General features: G+C 40.5%; 1 protein-coding gene across 2 annotated transcripts in view; it reads left to right on the top strand.

Annotated features, from left to right (window-relative positions):
- TUSC3 (tumor suppressor candidate 3) overlaps positions 1-22,224 on the top strand; it is a 293,630-nt gene that overhangs the window by 144,411 nt on the left and 126,995 nt on the right. For both annotated transcript variants that reach the window (XM_088478802.1, XM_088478801.1), the window contains exon 2: positions 9,416-9,585. In XM_088478802.1, coding sequence (XP_088334928.1) covers positions 9,416-9,585 — 170 coding nt within the window. The remainder of the gene's footprint in view (positions 1-9,415; positions 9,586-22,224) is intronic.

The following is a 22,224-nucleotide window of genomic DNA, read 5'->3' on the forward strand; positions in this document are numbered from 1 at the left end:
CGACGGAGCGCCCGTCGCCGGCCGGGTCTCATGCACACCCGCTCCGGCGTGCACATGCGCAGTGGGGGACCATCGACCAGCTTGCGAGCGCTGTGCGCTCGCGAGCGGGTCTGAATCAGGCCCAGTATGTGATATTCAAATCTAGTTAGAGATAATGCCCTATTTTGGATGTGGTTATCACTGTACAGGTTGAGTCTCCCATATCCAAATATTCAGAAATACAGAATTTGTGTTAGCATGACTGAAATAGTGAAACCTTTGCTTTTTGATGGTTCAATGCACGCAAACTTTGTTTAAGGCACAAAATTATTTAGAATTATATTCAGGCTTTTTGTATAAGGTGTATATGAAACATAAATGAATTTCATGTATGTACACAAACTTTGTTTGAGCCACACAATTATTGAAAATATTATATAAAATGACCATCAGGCTGTGTGTATAAGGTGTATATGAAACATAAATACATTCTGTGATTTATCCTTTCTTTATATGGCGCCACAAGTGTTCCGCAGCACCTTACAGAGTACATGAACTAATAAGTGAACAAGAAACGAGTAACTTACAGTACATTAGTGCAGGACCAGGAAATGGTTTATATACATTTCTGCTGTAGTGATTAAAACACTCACAATAAGCAGCAGGGAGTTAGCAGTCAAGTGTTAGGTGCCCTTGTGGGGAGAAAGGAGAAGAAGAAAGTGTAAGGAGAAGCACATGAGGAAAGAGTTCCCTGCTCGTGAGCGCTTACATTCTAAAGGGGAGGGGCAGACAGACAGGCGTGACACAGATAGGGTAGATAGGGGGGAAAGAGCATGAACTGGATTAGGATGAGAGCTGAAAGGCCTTGAGAGCCTGTTTGAAGATTTGTAGAGAGGTGGAGAGTCTGATAGGGAGAGGGAGAAAGTTCCAAAGGTAGGGAGTAGCGCAGGCAAAATCTTAATATCTTGGAGGCGGGAGTGGAAGGAAGTAATCAGTTGGCAAGAAAGGCGGCATGCATTTGTTGTAGGGGTGAGCGGGTTCGGTTTTACTCGGATTTACTCGGATCTTTTTATTGGCTATCGCCTATCATGTGTTTTGGATAGCCAATATAATCAATCCGAATTTGCGGTAAAGTGGCGATAAGAACCGAGTAAATCCGAGTAAAACCGAGCCTGCACATCCCTAATTTGTTGGTATTTGATGGTATGCATATATTCCAAAATATGGAATATTCCGATATCCAAAATAACCCAGGTCCCAAGCATTTTGGATATGGGAGACTCAACCTGTATTAAGAACATGGACTGCTTAATTGTCGAATCAGTTCTTCTCTGTGTGGTATCCTTGGCTCAGAGAGGACCAAGTAACTTGGAGTCTAATATTGATTTTATATATATATATAAATACAGTAAATTCAGTGCGCAAATCAATCAATCAATACATAAACACATATAATACTGTGAAAAGTTTTTTAGAATCCAATAAATAGATGGATTTTTGGAACAAAGTAAATCTGTGTCACAGACGCCAGATATAGCACAGGCCACAGGTACCACACAGGCCGGCGTCTTCCCCACGTTAAAACCCGGATCCAAGCGGATATTGGTTTATCTGGAATTGAGAGCAAGAAAGAAGGGGCGCCACATAGTGCATGAAACTATAAAACAGATTTTATTGCAGACAGCGGACATAAAACTCGTTCAATGAATATGCGTACCACAATCAGCGGTCAGATACCATCGCAAGTAATAAAAATGAAGAAGCCTGAATATCACCCGAACGTCTCCGGGGACTCCGTCGGCTATTCGACCAGTAATGGAAAGCAACGCCAAAACACGCCCCAACGCGTTTCGTCATCGACTTCGTCAGGAGGCTGCTGACGAAGTCGATGACGAAACGCGATGGTATCTGACCGCTGATTGTGGTACGCATATTCATTGAACGAGTTTTATGTCCGCTGTCTGCAATAAAATCTGTTTTATAGTTTCATGCACTATGTGGCGCCTCTTCTTTCTTGCTCTCAATTCCATATATATATATTTATATTATATATATATATATAATATAAAAAAAAATACCTACATTTTGCGCTTAGAAGATAAGCAGCACTACAGGAGGAACCTCTGTTAGAAGGAACCAATACAACATAAACACATCAGTGTTCTCCCCAGAAATTTTTTCCAGCCGGGTGGCATCCAAAAGTAGCCAGGTGGGGGCCTTCGCAGTTATGCGCGTGCCGGGAAAAGGGGTATCTCCCAGACCAATCCAGCCCAACATGTCTCAGGCTGCTCCCCCACTGGCTCTCAGTCAAAAGTGCCCATTATGCAGTGCCCCCTGTATTTGTGCCCTTTATACAGTGCCCCCTGTAGTTTTCCCCTTTATGCATTGCTCCCTGTAGTTTAGCTTTGCCCTTATGTAGTGCCCCCTGGCTGAAGTAGTGCCTGCAGACTGGTCCCTTATGTAGTGCCCCCAGGCTGGCCCCTTTATGCAGTGCCCCCAGGCTGGCCCCTTTATGCAGTGCCCCCAGGCTTAATTAGTGCCCCCAGGCTGGCCCCTTTGTGTAGTGCCCCCAGGCTGGCCCCTTTGTGCAGTGCCCCCAGGCTGGCTCCATTATAAAATGCCCCCTGGCTGGCCCCTTTGTGCAGTGCCGCCAGGCTGGCCCCTTTGTGCAGTGCGCCCAGGCTGGCCCCTTTGTGCAGTGCCCCCAGGCTGGCTCCATTATAAAATGCCCCCAGGCTGGCTCCATTATAAAATGCCCCCAGGCTGGCTCCATTATAAAATGCCCCCAGGCTGGCCCCTTTGTGCCGTGCCCCAGGCTGACTCCATTATAAAATGCCCCCAGGCTGGCTCCATTATAAAATGCCCCCAGGCTGGCCCCTTTGTGCAGTGCCCCCAGGCTGGCCCCTTTGTGCAGTGCCCCCAGACTGGCTCCATTATAAAATGCCCCCAGGCTGGCTCTTTATAAAATGCCCCCAGGCTGGCCCCTTTGTGCAGTGCTCCCAGGCTGGCTCCATTATAAAATGCCCCCAGGCTGGTTCCATTATAAAATGCCCCCAGACTGGTCCCGGTCCCGACCCCAGCACTTACCTTTACTTGCTGGCCGGTCTCCCGCTCGCCGCTGCTGCTGCTGCTACCGCGCACTGACTGGATCTAACTAGATCCAGCAGACGTGCGGGGGAAGGCTCCTCACGTCGCGGGTGACGTCATGACGTCACCCACGCAGTGCATCACTGGGAACGCTGGCCTCTGAAGTGATCGGAGACTTCTTTAGCCTCCGGTCACTTCAGAGGCTAGTGTTCCACAGCGGGGGTCAGCGGGGAAAAGTGCCGGGTGGCAGGCTGTTTCTGCCGGGCGATGCGCCCGCAGAAAACAGCCTGGGGAGAACACTGCACATAAAAAATTCCTAAATGTGCAATCAAATCTGAGTTAGCAGGTTGCTTGAATGTGAAAGTCCTTCCTCTAAATGTTTAAATTGGGTATCTTCTTTTAAACTGTATGGCCCTGATTCAGAGCCGGACGCAAGTGGCTGCTCGTTCGCTCCGAGCGATGTTTGCCCAACTGCGCATGCGTACGGATCGTAATACGCATGCGCGAACCACTCAGTGCGGCCGAAATTCATGTGCTCGCAAAATAGCGAATGCCTGATAATTTGAGTGACAGAAAGAGGCGTATGTGGGTGGTAACAGGGGAAGGTGCTTGAAAACGGGGAGTGGAGATCCGATTGCAGGCGTGCTTAAAGGTCAAAACGGGCGTTTTATGGGTGTGCATAGTTAAAACAGCAGCGTCATTGACCACGTCACTGGGTTATTTTATAGCCAGAACTGCTCGCAAAATTGTGGTAGCAAAAACCAACCACAAGAATAGCGAGCAGTTCATACCCTGGTCGATGTACTCGATTAATCTAATAAATAGCGGACATGACGTAGGATGCGAGCGGCCAGGGGGCGTATTTTTCCAAAAAACGAACGCAAGTTTTGTTCGCTCGTTCAGACCTAGAGGCGTGAACAGACCGCAAACAGTGAACGGTTCATTTGAATAGCCACCCCTTGTTTTAGAACGAACGACCGCAAATAGCGAGTGGCTCTGAATGAGGGCCTATGACAGTTTAAAAGAACTCAGGACCCCTTTTAAACTGTTATTTAAACAGCTCTTTAAACAGTTCTTTAAACTGTTCTTTTAAACTTTCATACAGTTTAAAAGAAGAATACCCAATTTAAACATTTAGAGGAAGGACTTTCACATTCAAGCAACCTGCTAACGCAAACTGTTTTAATTTGATTGCACATAGCGCACTATGGCCCTCATTCAGAGCCAATCGCTATTTGCGGTCGTTCGTTCTAAAACAAGGGGTGGCTAACTGGCTATTCAAATGAACCGTTTGCTGTTTGCTTTCTGTTCACGCCTCTAGGTCTGAACGAGCGAACAAAACTTGCGTTCGTTTTTTGGAAAAATACGCCCCCTGGCCGCTCGCATCCTACGTCATGTCCGTTATTTATTAGATTAATCGAGTACATCGTCCAGGGTATGAACTGCTCGCTATTCTTGTGGTTGGTTTTTGCTACCACAATTTTGCGAGCAGTTCTGGCTATAAAATAACCCAGTGACGTGGTCAATGACGCTGCTGTTTTAATTATGCACACCCATAAAACGCCCGTTTTGACCTTTAAGCACGCCTGCGATCGGATCTCCACTCCCCGTTTTCAAGCACCTTCCCCTGTTACCACCCACATACGCCTCTTTCTGTCACTCAAATTATCAGGCATTCGCTATTTTGCGAGCACATGAATTTAGGCCGCACTGAGTGGTTCGCGCATGCGTATTACGATCCGTACGCATGCGCAGTTGGGCAAACATCGCTCGGAGCGAACGAGCAGCCACTTGCGTCCGGCTCTGAATCAGGGCCAATGTGCATTATTGAACTACAGTACTTCAATAAAAAGGTAAGTCTTGAGTTTGTTTTTCTAGAGAGTAGGCCACAAGCTTCAAGGAGTAGGAACCGCAAAGCTAAAAGCTCAGCCCTCAATTGTAGTTAAAGGATATTCAAATTGCTGTTAGTAGTTCTTTATCTGCAAATTAAAGTGATCAAGAGGGAGTATAGGGAATCAGATAATGCATCAAGCATCTAGAACCATGATTATATGATTATACTTGAATTTGAATGCCAATAAGCCAATCTTGAAACATAATTTTCAACCTACAGTCAGTCAGTACAGGAAATTAAAAACAGGCAGTATGTGACAGAGCTGGTTTGTTAACAGCCCGGTTGTTGAATTTTGTAACAGCTGTGCAATTATTTTTCTAGCAGTCCAAGACACATGTATGTGTAAGAGAAGGAAGGTCTTATGGGTAAATAAAATGTTTGTTTCTGGTTGCTTCTCAGGCAACAGAATGAATAAGAATTGATCATGACTGACAACTGATATTTAAGTGTCAAGCAATAATCGAGGCCAGCACCATGATTCTGCACACAGTCACAATTGGCAACTCAGAACTTCCAAGCTTAACAACATTTGATTGACACAGCTATTTCTAAATTTGAACATGAGGATATAATAAATATATACACTTTTATAGGTTATGTAATTAAATTGGGGAACACTCCCAGCTGTATTTATTTATTGTGATTGGTGGGGGAGGGACTAAAGTCCAGATCTCTCCCATGTTGTGTCAAGCCAAGAAAAGGGTCCCCTTAATTTAATATGGTAGGCCTTGTTCGGCTGCGATATTATTCCTAAATTTGGTTAGCATTGAAATCGAGACTGTGAAAATTTAAAAAATTTATATTATTTTAAAGTGCAATTGTTTTTTAGTAAACACACAGAATACTTATAGCTAAAATTTTTGAACAGGCACACAAAGGTTTTTTTAAAAAAAAAAATATTAAAACTTCAATGAAAAAACACCTTTTTGGTTATTTTTTTTACATTTCAACTGACTTGTTAGAATAAGCAATAAGATTGTCATTTTCTAAAAGTTTAGTCTTGTGAAAAATAGGATATGGGGAAGCAGCACATGTTCAGTGGTGCCTCTTTTGTGCATGCTCATTAAGGTGCCAAATGGGGCTTTACATCACATGCATTGACCTGGTCTGGATATTTCTGGGTAATCAGCATTGGCTCTGCCTAGAACTGTTATGCACATTAAATGATAAAACTGTTCAAATATCTAAAATAATTATGGAATAAAATAACATTTTAGATATAGTGACTCACAGAGATTCATCATTCCAATAAAAAGTATATTTTAATATAACTGTAATGTCCTTGAGATATAAATCCACTTAACTCAGGTATTCTTAAAGAAGTTCTGCATATTCTAAGGCATGGAATATAAAAGAATCAATAGCTGCAGGAAATTATGTACAGTTTCTTTGTTAGTTAAAAAAAAAACAGGAATAACTGAATTATGGGCAAACATAGACATTATCATGGTCATCTTTTGTTAAGAATACCTTTATGGAAAGCCACATTCTTTACAAGTTTCAGAGAATTAATAAAGCCCTGTGTAAGGTCCTGGCTAATCATTTCTCATCACCTAATAATCTTTGCACCTCTTCAGTGTATTCATCTATATTTAGTAGAAGTAATGCCATTTTTATCTGCTTGTTTAATAATTCTATTTTGATAGTCCAGTAATTGTTCAAGAGTTGTTTTTGTTTTTTGAAGAATTTTAATTCTTTTCCTCTTTTATTCTGAATAAAATCTGTTTCATTAGTTTCTAAAAAAAATATCAACATACTGTAACATCCTTTAAATTGCAATAAAAAGTTTTGTAGGATTTTTTTTTAAGTAAAATTTTATTGGTTGGATGAGAGACAGTAGACAATAAACTTGCGCAGAGGTTTGCATAAGATAAATGGTACAATAATAAATCATTGACATATAGCATAACCTATGAACAAATTAAATTCTGTCTGATTTTGAATCAACTCAATTCTGTTTACTTTCTGACCCTCATATATATATATACACAGTATATATATATATATATATATTTATATGTAGCATTACTAAGTTCCTAATTGCTGTGGGTAAGCTATGTTTTATGTGTAGCTTAGTCACCTCTGAAGCTGAATTTATTGCCCATTAGTGAGTTGTGGTGTAAAAACAATTTCCGAACAATTATTAACTTATCACAAGGTATTATTATGTTTTATTTCCTGTCGTTAATAAAAAAACATACATACCTGCTCGTCAAGATTTTTAAATCGGTTTGGAGCCAATGCACATTTTTTTTCTTAATTCTTTTTTTACTGCATAAAATTTGTTAGCGATCACAGTTTTTTCATTAATAAAGAACTGACATGCTAATTGACACTTTTTACTTCCATCAAATTCGTATCCCTACAAAAATTAACTGCAAATAAATACTGTTCGAAAGTATTCTTTATTCTAGAGCTCTTACTAATTAGTGTTCAGCATCTCAAATCAGTTTGCTCCCTGCTGCTCCAGCTCTATGTGATGTTGCACATTTAACGTGTTACCCTGTTGCGTTTTGTCTTGTAAACAAGCTGGAGTGATTGACTTGAATAGTTTTTAAAAATTGTGTTGAGATAAAATTGCAGGAAATTCACTTGGACTCTTTGGAGTATTCACTCCATCTGCTGAAGTAATGAAAGTTTTGTAAGCATGGCAAAAGTGGAAATGAGAAATTAACTTAGAGAGACAATTTGACTGCTCTGCATGTCACTAATGAAGGCTGAACAATGTGTTAAAATAAAATTCACATTTAGTAATGGAATAAAAGAAGATTTCCAATTTATAGTAATGGTATTACACTGTATTACTTTCTATATTTTATCTCATTGGTTCATTATTCTCAATAGAAAAAAAAGACCTATTAATTACAGAATAAATTTTGGTTCAAATGGCAAGAATAGTATCCCATATATGGTCCAAAATATTAGCTACAACAACAACGTTCAAATTATGCATTTATGATTAAATAAATTGCAGAGTGCACAAATGTTATACAACTTATGGAAATGAATACCTTACATTTTTTTATTCTGGTATGACACCAGTAGACATGATATATCAGTTTGAAATAAGATTACAGCACTCACACTCATGGGACTATCAAAAGACTATTATTCTTTATTTTGTTTACCAAAGTCTACAGGTTCCAGTTACGACAGTCTTGATGCCTGGCAAAATGCACAGACTTGTGTAAACTCAATAAAAGATGATCTTTTGAAAGTATCATGAGTTTGTTATCTTTCTTACTGCATTGATATAGCATGCTTGAATTAATGTTGCAAAATCCATGTAAACAAAAACTAGGCAACATAAACTGTGTACCTTAAAATATTTATACTTTTATCAACAAGGATTCAGTTATTGCATTGGTTTTCTGTTTTTATAAGATGTGTGCAAACTATCATTGCTCTATGTACAGTATTACACATCCGTTATAATATACAGTCATATATATATATTTATATATATATATATATATATATACACATACAGCGGGTAAGATAAGTATTGAACACATCAACATTTTTATCAGTAAATACATTTATAATGGGGCTATTGTAATGAAATTTTCACCAAGTGTCAGCAACAACCCATGCAATCCACAGATGCAAAGAAATCAAACAATAAATATCCATAAAGTTATGTGTAAAAATGTGAAATGACACAGGGAAAAGTATTGAACGCATGAAGAAAGGGAGGTGAAAAAAGGCATGGAAAGCTAGGATAAATATTACTGTATATAATATAATATACTATATAATATACTGTCATTTTGAGCGGAGTCCCGGCAAAAATAAGATAGAGATATATATATTTATTTATTTTTTGACCGCCACTCCACTCAAAGTGACAGTATATTACCTGGGTGCCCTCCTGGAAACTTGTGGTATCCAAACAATAATGTCCATATATCGGCGGCACTCCCCAGATTTAAAACATAAATTCACTGCAACAACTTGTTTACAATCAACGTTTCAGATGCCTTTTTAATACATCTTTCATCAGGATATGAGAGAAAGAGAGAAATCTTTCTAGTAGTGGTGATGCCATCCTTTATATTTGTAGAGTAGTGATGGAAGGTGAAACTCACCTAGATATTCAGATAACTTCATACAAGCAGCTCTACTTGGTTTGTAAAAAAACAAAACATTTTATATTATAAGAACTTAGATACGTTAAAAGAAGATACAGTATAAGAAGTCACTTCTATTTTCTTTAACCTGTTTAAAAACACTTGGCATGAAATGATTTTGTTGACCATTAATACTCTGCGAGTGCAACCTTTTTGTATCAACTGTACAACCACATTAGATGCAAGTCCATACATTTTAACACCATTCTTTAAAGAATTACACACAAAACATGCATTTAATTTGTTGGAGTACTGTAGTTTACTAATTCATGAGCAAAATAAAGAGATCTGCTGGAACATAAAATCATGTTTACTGTTTTTATAGAACCTGTTAAGTGAAAAGGTGGAGCAGATGATGGAATGGAGCTCTCGGCGATCAGTCATTCGTATGAACGGAGATAAATTCAGGAGATTTGTTAAGGCACCGCCCCGTAACTATTCTGTGATTGTTATGTTTACTGCTCTTCAGCCACAAAGGCAATGCTCTGTATGCAGGTAAGTGTTCAAGAACTATGCTTCTGTTGCCTCAGATGACATTTTTAGGTATGAACTTTTTTATTTCCTGACCTTGAGACCTATATAGACAGTGGCCTCTATTACGCTACCTAGGCTCAGTAAAGATTTTTTTTTTTGGCTTTGGAAGTAAAATGTGTCCATTTATTTAATTTGTTTCTGCCAAATGTGCCCAAGCTACACATAGGCCATGATTCTAGGTCAGATGCAACTTGCCAGCATATGTGGATGTCTAAGGATACCAGAATTGCTGCCTTATGCTAAAATGAGTATTTATCCATATATGCAGTCTGGAATCTAATCCCTAGGGGAGGGGATGAGCCCTTAGGCAGTGGGGCCCACCGGAGGATTTCCCTGTACCTCTGTGGGCCAGTACAACCTTGTATGCAAGTATCCATGTAGCTTCATGCATATGCATTGCTCCGCCCAATGTTTTCATGGCCACAGCTGTAACTATCCTCAGTATCAGCACATGTATCCACCCCATGCTCGGTGCAAAAGATCCGTCTGAAAGAGGCACTCTTCTTTGTATGTGCACCTCAAATGAGCACGGAAGTCTAGCTACCGTATATGCCTATGACACTCTCGCAAGATAGATCTGTTTTTCCCAGTTGCTACCCAGAAACACCCATTTTACAAACAAAGCAATCCAGCCTTGCATGAAGGGAATTACCCTCTTTGATATCCTCCATAAAGGTGTGTATGCATGGTGCAGCCAATGCATACCCTTTTTTTGCTTCTTGTGGCACATGCCCTGAATCTGCTGATAATCAGCATTCACTTTTGGACTTGCATCTGACCTAGAATCAGGCTCAAAATGTTTGTTAATTTTTCCATCTTATTTGTGCTGAACACTTTCCCCATCTTTGAAGGGCAAAGTACACACTAAAGTAGGGGAAGGGGTGCGGGGACCGGTTCTGGACTGTCCGCCACCAGCGAGGAGGGAGCAGGCTGTGTCCTGTGAGGTAGCCAGGAAGAGCTTTGAGGCAAGAGTGGTGACTGGGCTTCTCTTCAGCTCTCTGCTGGACTTGCACTAGACCAGATCTAGCTTGTTATATAATAAATACTTTCTCCATCTGTAATATTTGAGGCTATAGCAAACAATATTCCTCTTTCTGTTTAAGGATAAACAATAGTCCTTTGATCATGTAAAAGCAGACAGCGCTCCATTTATGAAAGTTTAAAGAAAAACCCTATCTACTTTATCAATTTGTCACTGCCAGATATAGCGCCTACTGAAGAAATGATTCACCATGTGTCTTTTTGGCAAACGCTTCCCAATGCAAACATTTGGAAGCTTATTTAACAAGTATGGTGATAGCACAGCGTTTTTCAACCACTGTGCCGTGGCACACTAGTGTGCCGCGAACGGTTGTTAAGTGTGCTGTAGCGGTCTGCTCAGCGCACTTGTACTGTAGTGTGTTTTAGTGCTGAGGAAGCCAATGCATTGAGTTTTATTCCTGTGGAGGCCAATGTAGTGTGTTTTAGTCCTGAGGAAGCCAATGCATTGAATTTTATTCCTGTGGAGGCCAATGTAGTGTGTTTTATTCCTGTGGAGGCCAATGTAGTGTGTTTTATTCCTATGGAGGCCAATGTAGTGTGTTTTATGCCTGTGGAGGCCAATGTAGTGTGTTTTATTCCTGTGGAGGCCAATGTGTGTATATTTTTATGTGGGAGCCAATGTTTATGTTTTTTCATTGGTCACGCATGCCGCATAGCCAGATAGTGTGCCTTGACAATTTTAAAATCTTGTGTAGTGTGCCTCGAGTTGAAAAAGGTTGAAAATCACTGCGATAGCAGAAGAAATTAAAAGCAAAATAATTGTGTGCGTTATTTAAATAAAGCATTTTTTCCACATGGTAATAATATTAGATTCTTTTTTTCTTTGTAATATTTTTTTTCTATTTTTTAAACTTTTTTTTAATTTTTTCTATTAACATGTAGACCTGATATTCCAAGCCCATATGGGAACCGGCTAGCTGGGTAACGCATACTTATATCCCTGCAAACTGATACAGCGAAGCCATAAATTAACTCTTACCACTACCAGCAACTATTGCTCAGCTGCCTCTGGAACATTTTATTGATAAACTAGCTGAAGTACCTGGCGTTGCCCAGGTTTAAATCCTTAGGTATTAAGTTTTATTATGTGATGTCCAAATCCATCCAGTGGGAGGCCCAGAACAGGCTCCCTGGGTCAAAGTTCTGTCCGCCATGAGGTCTGACTGGGACCCCTAAAACTCCATTAGGCATCCCAGACAAATTGCCAACCGTTTGTGAAGTTTTCATCCAAATCCATCCAGTGGAATGCTCAGAACAGGCTCTCCGAGTCAAACTTCTGCCAAATGTACACCAATGAGAGGTCCGACTGGGACCCTAACCTCCCTAAAACCTGGCCAGGATCCAACTGGACCACCTTGCATTAGTTTCATCCCAAATGTTGCAGGAGTGTATCTTCAAGTTATTAAGTTTTATTATGTGATGTTGTCCAAATCCATCCAGTGGAAGACCCAGAACAGGCTCCCTGGTTCAAAGTTCTGCCCAGCAAACACCAACAGGAGGTCTGACCGGGACCTCAATCCCTAGTATGTCTTGTAGGATCCAATGTTACCACTCTGAAGTATTTGTCCAAATCCATCCAGTGGAAGGCTCAGAACAGGCAACCTGGGTCCGAACAAGCTCCCTGGGGCAAAGTTCTGCCCAGCGCACTCTGCCGTGAGGTCCAACCGGCATCCCAACCACTCAATTAGGCATCCCAGACCAATTGCCACCTCTCTGTGAAGTTTTCATCCACATCTATCCAGTGGAAGGCCCAGAACAGGCTTCCAGGGTAAAAGTTCTGACCAGTGTACACCAACGGGAGGTCTGACCGGAACCCTAACCCCCCTAAAACCTGGCCAGGATCCAGCTGGACCATCTTGCATTGGTTTAATCCCAATCGGTGCAGGGGTGTCCGAATGCATAACTGGACAGACAATCATACTAATGAATTTTATATATAAGATTTGTCACTCTGTCGCGTTGTCGCTATGTGGTCTAATAGCTTACATTTTTTATACTGAATAACTATGTAAGATTTGGAAGCCTTACCTTGAGAGCTGTGGAAGATATTCACAAACAAACTTCTTCTTTTCTATGCTGCAAATAGTTAAAGGTTATAGGAGGCTTTCTTTCACAGCAACAAACATCTATAGAAAATAAGGCCTTATAACTATTGTTCAAAAATAGGCCAGTGTATGCTTTTATATAGGTCACATAATTGCTAAAGTGCACTCTGTTAGGGGTCCAATATTTCTTATAATTCACAAATTTCAGGTTGAAGCATAACAAGTTGGTTGCATGAGGTGTTCCTCATATGCAGGCACTTTATCCTCACTTACAGACATATGTTCCATCACATAATACTTTCAGAAAGTGTCCTTAGAGGCAATGAGGAGATTTAAAGAGGTGAATACTGATTAAACTGCTGGTAAGCCTGTTGCACATTTTACATTTCAGGTATAGCATTAGCCTTATCTTACTTTAAGATAAACATGAAGCTCTGGATTGTAAAAACAAATGTATACAGTAAATATAAAGAACTCATTTAGCACTAAGAGAATAGCAAACAAGCTAAAAGGAGAACTTTGGCACCTTTACAATGTCATTCTACGCTGCAGAGGGAGCAGATATAAAGGGCAAAATGTAATAGGGTTAGAGTTTAAAAAAGGTGAAAGTTTACTGCTAAACTATTATATTGGTCGAGTTGGATTTTCAAAATGGGAAAACATCTGGATGAGAGTTTAAATCGTGAGAATTTTTTGAGTGAATAGCATGAGAGTTTGCATGTTCTCGGACTCTATTACATTGGGCGAGTTTAAAAACGTGAGCGTTTACTCTCACATTTTCTAAACTCTCACCCTATTACATTGGCCCAAAATGTGACGACAAACTGAGTTAGGGCAAACAAATCCTTGTGAGAAAATACAGCTACCCAGTATGTGTGTGCTACACTACCCCGTACTACCCAGTTGGAATTGTAGTTTCTCTTCCCTGCCTGGGGTGTTGCTCTCTGTTCTGGTGCTTCTAGCACACGCTGGTCTGTATTTCAGCAGCTTTGTTCATGGGCTGAGTGTGCTAGAAGCACCAGAGCATAGAGCAACACCCCAGGCAGGAAAGAGGAACTGCACGTGTTGTTACAGGTGCAGGGTGCTAGAATGTAAGCTCTTACAAGCAGGGCCCTCTACCCTCTTGTGCTTCTCCCTACTTTAGTTTCATCTACTTTTTATTCACCACTAGGGCACCTAACACTTGGCTGCTTATGCTCTGTTGCTTATCTGGGTGTTATGGTCTCTAATGTAGCAATATATATTAGCCATGTCCTGGTCCTGTATTGTATTGTTCTGTAAGTCGCTTATCAACAATTTGTTTATGTACTTTGTAAGGCGCTGTGGAACACTTGTGGCGCCATATAAATAAAAGATAATAATAATAATACTTAATCCACCAACAACCACCACTCATTCATAATCATTGAGGTGTCCACCTCTTGTAGCCAACCAGAATTATAGGCATTTGTAGTCCAGCATTGTCACGGACCTGCTGGCATTTTAGTTGCATAACTAACACGAGCTGTGATGTGCAGCAGCCTTTGCTTTTCAGTATCTCTCGTGTCCCACATGTGGACTCCGATAAGAACAGAGAGGCAGAGGGGCCACACATCATAATTACAGATGATTTGCAGGTTGCTGAGCTCTGTAGAAAGCAGAGCAATATGTCAGCAGGGTAGTAAGTTTTATACAAAGATGTGTAAAAAGTAGGTTAGAGTAGTTTTACAGCTGCTTTATATGTTAGACCTCACCTTCAGTATTGTTTTCAAGGAAAGGCTTCAAGAACATAAAGCGTAGGGCTTAGAAAGGCAGTATGACAGAAACCTTCAATTATACCAAAAGAATTGAATTCAGAAAACAAAAATTGCTAGAATAAGGTCACAAAGTGAACCTGGTGTGAGGAACGTAAAGGAACATGACTTTACTTAAAGAGCGATGAAATGAAGAAACAGTTCACAAACAGATATAGATGGATCTGATAGCACACATCTGTTTGAAAATGTACCTGATAATAATGAAGTTATTTAACACTTTTGTAATTGGAGATGGTTTATCCCAATTTCCTTTATAAGATCTTAAAGCAATTTTTTTTCATTTGTTTTCTGTACATAGAGGGATGATGTACATAGAGGGATGATGTACATAGGGGGATGATATACATAGAGGGATGATGTACATAGGGGGATGATGTACATAGAAGGATGATGTACATAGGGGGATGATATACATAAGGGGATGATGTACATAGGGGGATGATATACATAGGGGGATGATATACATAGAGGGATGATGTACATAGAGGGATGATGGGGATGATGTACATAGAGGGATGATGGGGATGATTTACATAGAGGGATGATGGGGATGATGTACATAGAAGGATGATGTACATAGAGGGATGCTGTACATAGAGGGATGATGTTCATAGAGGGATGATGGGGATGATGTACATAGAGGGATGATGGGGATGATGTACATAGAGGGATGCTGTACATAGAGGGATGATGTACATAGAGGCATGATGTACATAGGGGGATGATGTACATAGAGGGATGCTGTACATAGAGGGATGATGGGGATGCTGTACATAGAGGGATGATGGGGATGATGTACATAGAGGGATGATGTACATAGAGGGATGATGTACATAGGGGGATGATGTACATAGAGGGATGATGTACCCAAAGGGATGATGGGGATGATGTACATAGAGGGATGCTGTACATAGAGGGATGATGTAGATAGAGGGATGATGGGGATGATGTACATAGAGGGATAATGTACATAGAGGGATGATGGGGATGCTGTACATAGAGGGATGATGGGGATGATGTACATAAAGGGATGCTGTACATAGAGGGATGATGTACATAGGGGGATGATGTACATAGAGGGATGATGGGGATGATGTACATAGAGGGATGATGTACATAGAGGGATGATTGGGATGCTGTACATAGAGGGATGATGGGGGTGATGTACATAGAGGGATGATGGGGATGCTGTACATAGAGGAATGATGTACATAGAGGGATGATGGGGATGATGTACATAGAGGGCTGATGTACATAGGGATTATGGGGATGATGTACATAAAGGGATGCTGTACATAGAGGGATGTATGGAATCCTATTTAAAACCTATGCAATCCTGCCTATAACCTCTATGGAATCCTGCAGTTCACTACGGGTATGTCCCACTTCTTCAGATTGTCGATATACATACGCCAGCGCACCGGTCCCAGTTACAGTCATCAATCCAGAAGCCTGCGGTCATCCAAAAAGAAAAATGGCTCCTAACTGGGACCAGTACACAGGCTATATACCCAAACTGATCATGATAACAGCAATGTAGACAGACAAACATAATTCCATTGGTTCTTGCTCTTGGTCTTTGTAGTACACTGTAGTTCATAGGGCAGTTCACTAGGGGTATGTCCCACTTCTTCAGATTGTATTGTCTTTCTTTAATTGATCTAAATTAACGACAGGCTCAGCATACAGAGTTTTATATTTCAACCAATAATTCACTATGGTCCATAACTCCCGAACGCATGATCCGATTCCCTTGCCGATATAACCGGAGATCTGCAAATAAACAGCGGATCAGAATGGCAGCAAACATGGTCTGCTTATCATGTACTAAACCATAGATATCATATAACATGCACTTCACAACATTGCTGATATAAATAAAACCCTGAATATTAACCTAAAATACTGCGGAACCTTTTAATGTAATTCTGTGTATATTTGCACGCATTGTGAATACACATGCGATTGTCTATGTGCATGCATGTATTTATCATGAATTAATATATATATATATATATATATATATATACGACAGGTTCAATCCACGGCACTCAACCCTCTGAAATGCCCTTGGTATGTGACCACACCATCTACATAAAAAATTTCATACAAACTCGGCACTCACATGCTTTTCAAACTGCAACTCCTTTGAACATAGGGAATGTTGGTTCCAAAATATTGCAATAATTTGTTAAGCTGGCCACCGCTTCATTCCCATCTAGCCAGTCCCTACACTGATTCTCAGATAAATGAACTTGATCTGCCATCTTGGGCTCAAGCTTGCATACATTCTAAACATGAAACTGGGTCCTGCCTTAAAGAGACAGGACCACACCCAGGGCTATCAGTTAATAAGCACCTGGAAAAAGAAAAAAGTTTGTCTTACATTTGAAAAACAGGGTGCCCTAGCAAGTGTGACCACAAAATTTAAATAAACGACAGGCTCAATCCACGGCACTCAACCATCTGGGGTGCCCTTGGTATGTGACCACACCATCTACATAAAAAATATCATACAAACTCGGCACTCACATGCTTTTCAAACTGCAACTCCTTTGAACATAGGGAATGTTGGTTCCAAAATATTGCAATAATTTGTTAAGCTGGCCACCGCTTCACGGTCATTCCCATCTAGCCAGTCCCTACACTGATTCTCAGATAAGTGAACTTGATCTGCCATCTTGGGCTCAAGCTTGCATACATATGTTTGTACACTGGGTAACACAGCAACTTCAACTGAACCCTCAGTTTCCACATCAGGATTTGTGTTCAAAGGAGTTGCAGTTTGAAAAGCATGTCAGTGCCGAGTTTGTATGATATTTTTTATGTAGATGGTGTGGTCACATACCTAGGGCACCCCAGATGGTTGATTGCCGTGGATTGAGCCTGTCGTTTATTTAAATTTTGTGGTCACACTTGCTAGGGCACCCTGTTTTTCAAATGTAAGACAAACTTTTTTCTTTTTCCAGGTGCTTATTAACTGATAGCCCTGGGTGTGGTCCTGTCTCTTTAAGGCAGGACCCAGTTTCATGTTTAGAATGTATGCAAGCTTGAGCCCAAGATGGCAGATCAAGTTCATTTATCTGAGAATCAGTGTAGGGACTGGCTAGATGGGAATGACCATGAAGCGGTGGCCAGCTTAACAAATTATTGCAATATTTTGGAACCAACATTCCCTATGTTCAAAGGAGTTGCAGTTTGAAAAGCATGTGAGTGCCGAGTTTGTATGATATTTTTTTATATATATATATATATATATATATTTCTCTATGCTTTACCTGGTTTTGATATTACTTGTCTGGACTACAAAAATGACAGGCAATGGGGGTTTACACAGGTGATCAAAATATGCCTGATGAGATCACAAAGGCAAGGCTAATCTGTTTAAGCATCAGACTCAAAGACAATGGCTTAGCCAGAATACAATTAATTTCTCCTTAACCATATCACATTAGATACAAGGCCTACAATGGCTAACGATAGCTTAAATGCCTAACAATTGTTTCCAAATTCACTCTGTCTGAGTATATTAGTGTCTGTATTATACTTCAATTTTCATAGGAATACTGTTCTGTATGCAGAGCAAACACTCACCATATCTTTGTGTATTCTCTAATTATTCGTCACAGACAAATCAACAAAACCTGTCTTGTCATCACTGAATATATAATGTAAGGATTTTTATAGTTGTAGTTAAAATGGTGTTTTGTGACCAGTCGCAAAATGGCGTCTTGCAGAACTTGATTTTAAACAGATTCTGTCTCAGCCAATTATCCGGCTTCGGCAGTCCACCCTTTGATAGCCAATCAAACGCTATCACAACCTATTTTGAATCTGTTTAGCCATGCATGAGAATATGCTGTTTAATGTTATTATGGTATGACACAGGTTAGTCATTTGAACCATTAGATAATGCGTCTCAAGGAGGGTAAAACAACCCTTATATACCATCTGCGCACACTTAAGGGATCATTGGCAGGATGTGGGAATTAATCTAACCTATAAAGGAAGTTTTGAGGGGGAATTGGGACAGTATTACCTAGGATGTTTTAAAATAACATTATCGATATATATATTCATGCACAACCATACAAAATCTGGATCACATTATCATAGGGTACATTCTAATTTTCTAATTCAGGGTTGTAATACAGCTCTTCCTTAACCTTGGTATCCATATCTCCATCACTTACCACCACCATCTCAATTTCTCTGTTCACCCTAGTATGTTTCCTGCACTTCAACACATTAGGAACACATCTGACACACAAGCCAATTACTAAGATGACAATGATTATGAGGATCAGAAGTGTACCCACTGTAGCAACCAATTTCTGGACCCACTCTCCTAGACCGGAGAACCATTTCACAGGGTTCAACCACGTGAACCATTCCTCTACCTGTTCCGCAACTTCAGTCAATGAAGCATTATGGTTCTTTCGGAATTCCCATTTTAATTGCAGAATTTCGTCCATCTTCCGGTCTATCACCTCCTTGGGATCACTGGTGTTATTTGTAATGTACGTGCAACACTTTACACCAAACTGGGTGGCCAATGTCACACAGTACCCTTCTGTGACAGCTGTTAAGTAATTTAACACTAGCCTATGTTGCACAAGTTCTTTCTTATAGGCTTGTAACTCTTTACCTGTATACCTAAATGCGTCATCATACATCTCGGTGATATTATCTATTAATTTTGCAAGATCTTGGATATATCAAAAATTTAAAGTACCCCGAGCAATCGTGGTGGGATCTAGTGCTACCAACACTTGGAAGCCAGTTGTCTCACTAATCAACTGAGTAGCTGCATGTATGTCACCAGGTATCATGTTTTTTTTGTCACAATGTTCATAATGTGTATGAAGATATGGAGATGGGGTGTTTTTATGGATACCAAGCATTTCACCATGTGTAAGGGTCATAATTTCTGGAAGTAGTCTTCCCAAATAACATAAACCTGAACTTGGGGAGAGCCACTTATACGCTTTTCTTCCACATATAAAAATATACATTGTCGGTGAGAACATAAGGGATTGAAAACATCATAGTCATTAAATACATTTCTCTTGCATATAACTCTACTTCAGGTTCTCCCATCTGGTCAAGACATGTCTCTGGTTGTATAATCTTGGCACAATACCCTTCTGGTACCCTACCAACCATTTCTTTAGTATCACTAAGTGTCTCCTGTTTGATCTAATTGTGCTTAACAGTTCATAATCCATTGGCTCATTTTCAGCTCTAAGTGAGAAGGTCATCGTCTGGTTATTCCCCGTTACTTCCCAACTCCCTGGTTTATTGGGGTTGGTTATGTTCAAACATAAAAGTGATCTATCTACTTGGAATTGATGGAGTTTAAAATGAGGCGGCTTGGATGAGAGGAATTTTCCATCCAGCATTTTCCCTTTTTGCAATTTTAAAACTTCTGAAACATTCAATGGTAATGGCACCATTCCTACATTATGCTGTCCTGGAGGCATGTGTGAGCACACCCAACAATCAGTTTGATTTAAAACTTTGCCTACCATGTTATGATAATCCTCTAAAGGATACCCACCCCAATACGGGTTATATTTAGGCTAGCACCATTGGATACATTTTTCATCAACTAGGGACCCACAAAGTTCACAAATACAGAAATCTTAAGACGATAAACCTTCACACTATCCCCGAGTTTCAGGTATCACAGATTTCTTAACAATTACTGTACTAAGATTGGTCAGACACTCCCCTGATTGGCATAGCACTCCTCCTCTCGACTCCACTCCATCAATATTGCCATCAGCTCCCATTTCCTTTATCTGTCCTTCATCACAGAACCCAGAAATCCATGAACAAACCAGGAAACTCTGGAAGAGAATACAAGAATGAACACAGCAGACCAGTCCATTGCTGTAACAAGGATCTACAAATTTCTTTAGCTCAGATATTTCACTGCAACCTTTTAATCCTCCCAGAACAAGCTCGCGATTGACAGGTCCACGTTATCGGCCTCATCTCCTCCTTGTATCTCTACTGGTTGGTTGACCTTCCTGCAGTGAGTGGAATGGACCCAGGTATCTCTCTCGGCTACCTTCAAGGATGTGATACTCATCAACAACACCTGATACGGACCTTCCCACCGATCAATCAGACAACCTGAGTGTAAAAAATTCCTGATCATAACAAATTCTCCAGGTTTGACATCATGACAGTTTGCATCAAACATGTTAGATAATAACACTTTCAATTTCTGTTGTTCTTACTCATCTTCATCTCATCTTCTGGGGTGATCTTGATATTATTTATACCCACCAACTTACTCATGTTTTTTTTTAAAATACATCACCTGTGAAATGATTATCCTGATTCTCTAGCGATACCGTATCTGTATACAACCCTCTTTACAATTAAACCCTGTTATTAATAGCTACTGCTCTAGGTAGTGTCTTAGCCCCTGGGTTTGGACAGTATCCCAAGTACTTGACCTTAGCTTGGCATGGCTGCAATTTGTCCTTAGCAACCTTGTGTCCTGTGTGTGAGAGATGAAGCACAACAGTTTAGTATCATTTAAACATGGCATAAATGAATCAGGGCACAGCAATAAATCGTCCACATATTGTATCAGAACAGATCCATTGGCAGGTTGAAAAGATTGTAAACAGTCGTATAAGGCCTGGGAGAAGATACTGGGGTTGTCTATGAAACCATGGGACACTCATGTCCATGTGTAGTGTACACCTCCCCCTATGTGAAAGCAAAGAGGTACTGACAGTCAGGGTGTTAGGGAACAGGGAAGAAAGCAGAACAGAGATTGGGTATCAGTTACATCAATTACCATTACCGGTCCTTCCCTAGTATCCCCAATTAACCAGGCTGGCTGTAGACTACAGGTGTGACCTAACCCCTAGAGCTGACTGTCTTTCAAGACAGCATTCATGGTCATGGTGTTAGTAGGTGACTGTTGTGGGTGTCCCTCCTGTTGGTACCTAGGGATTCCCTGACCTACTTTACAAAACCTACTTATGTGACCCTCCCTGTTACATCTGAAACACCTCCGTATGTGACGTGTGTTGAAAGGTTGTTGTTGTGTGCAGGAAGAAGTATGAAAAGATTGAGGTTGAAAAGATTGAGGTTGAGTATGAGGATATGAGTTTGGAGGTTGTGTGGGGTGTGTGTATTTTGGCCGTGTGTGCTAGAAGTGTTGCGGTGGTTGTTGTTTTACTTCTAGAGCTTGAATACTAGCGGCCATTAGTTTCTCTCTCTGCATTTCTCTCTTCTTAAGGATGTTTTTGTCATGCTCAATTGCAGCTTCCCTGAGAGCGTCCACAGTAATTCCCCTCCACCCAGGAAGTGAGGTCTGAACCCTGCTCTTAAGGACGTCTTTAAGACCGTCCATAAGTACTGTGACTGTCATTTCCCTGTAATGGGTGTTATCTTTAATATCTATTATGCCTGTATAATGGGTAATAGTCTGCAGGGTTCGGTTAAAATAGTCTCCTGCAGACTCACTCTCCTTCTGTTTAATTGTAAAAAATTTTAACTAACTACTACATGGAAAAATATGGCCAGTTGATCTACAATATGAGTTATATTATTTTGGTTGCCTTCATCAGTTATAGGAACATCTCCATCCAATACACAGGTCGTGATAAATTTTTTCACGTCGGTATTGTGTGGAAGACATGCCCGTAATACTACTCGCCAATCCTTGTTGATTGGCTCATGAGCATTAC

Source organism: Taudactylus pleione, unplaced genomic scaffold (genome assembly GCF_031769625.1).
Source record: "Taudactylus pleione unplaced genomic scaffold, aTauple2 ptg000218l, whole genome shotgun sequence".
In the NCBI taxonomy this organism is placed as follows: domain Eukaryota; kingdom Metazoa; phylum Chordata; class Amphibia; order Anura; family Myobatrachidae; genus Taudactylus; species Taudactylus pleione.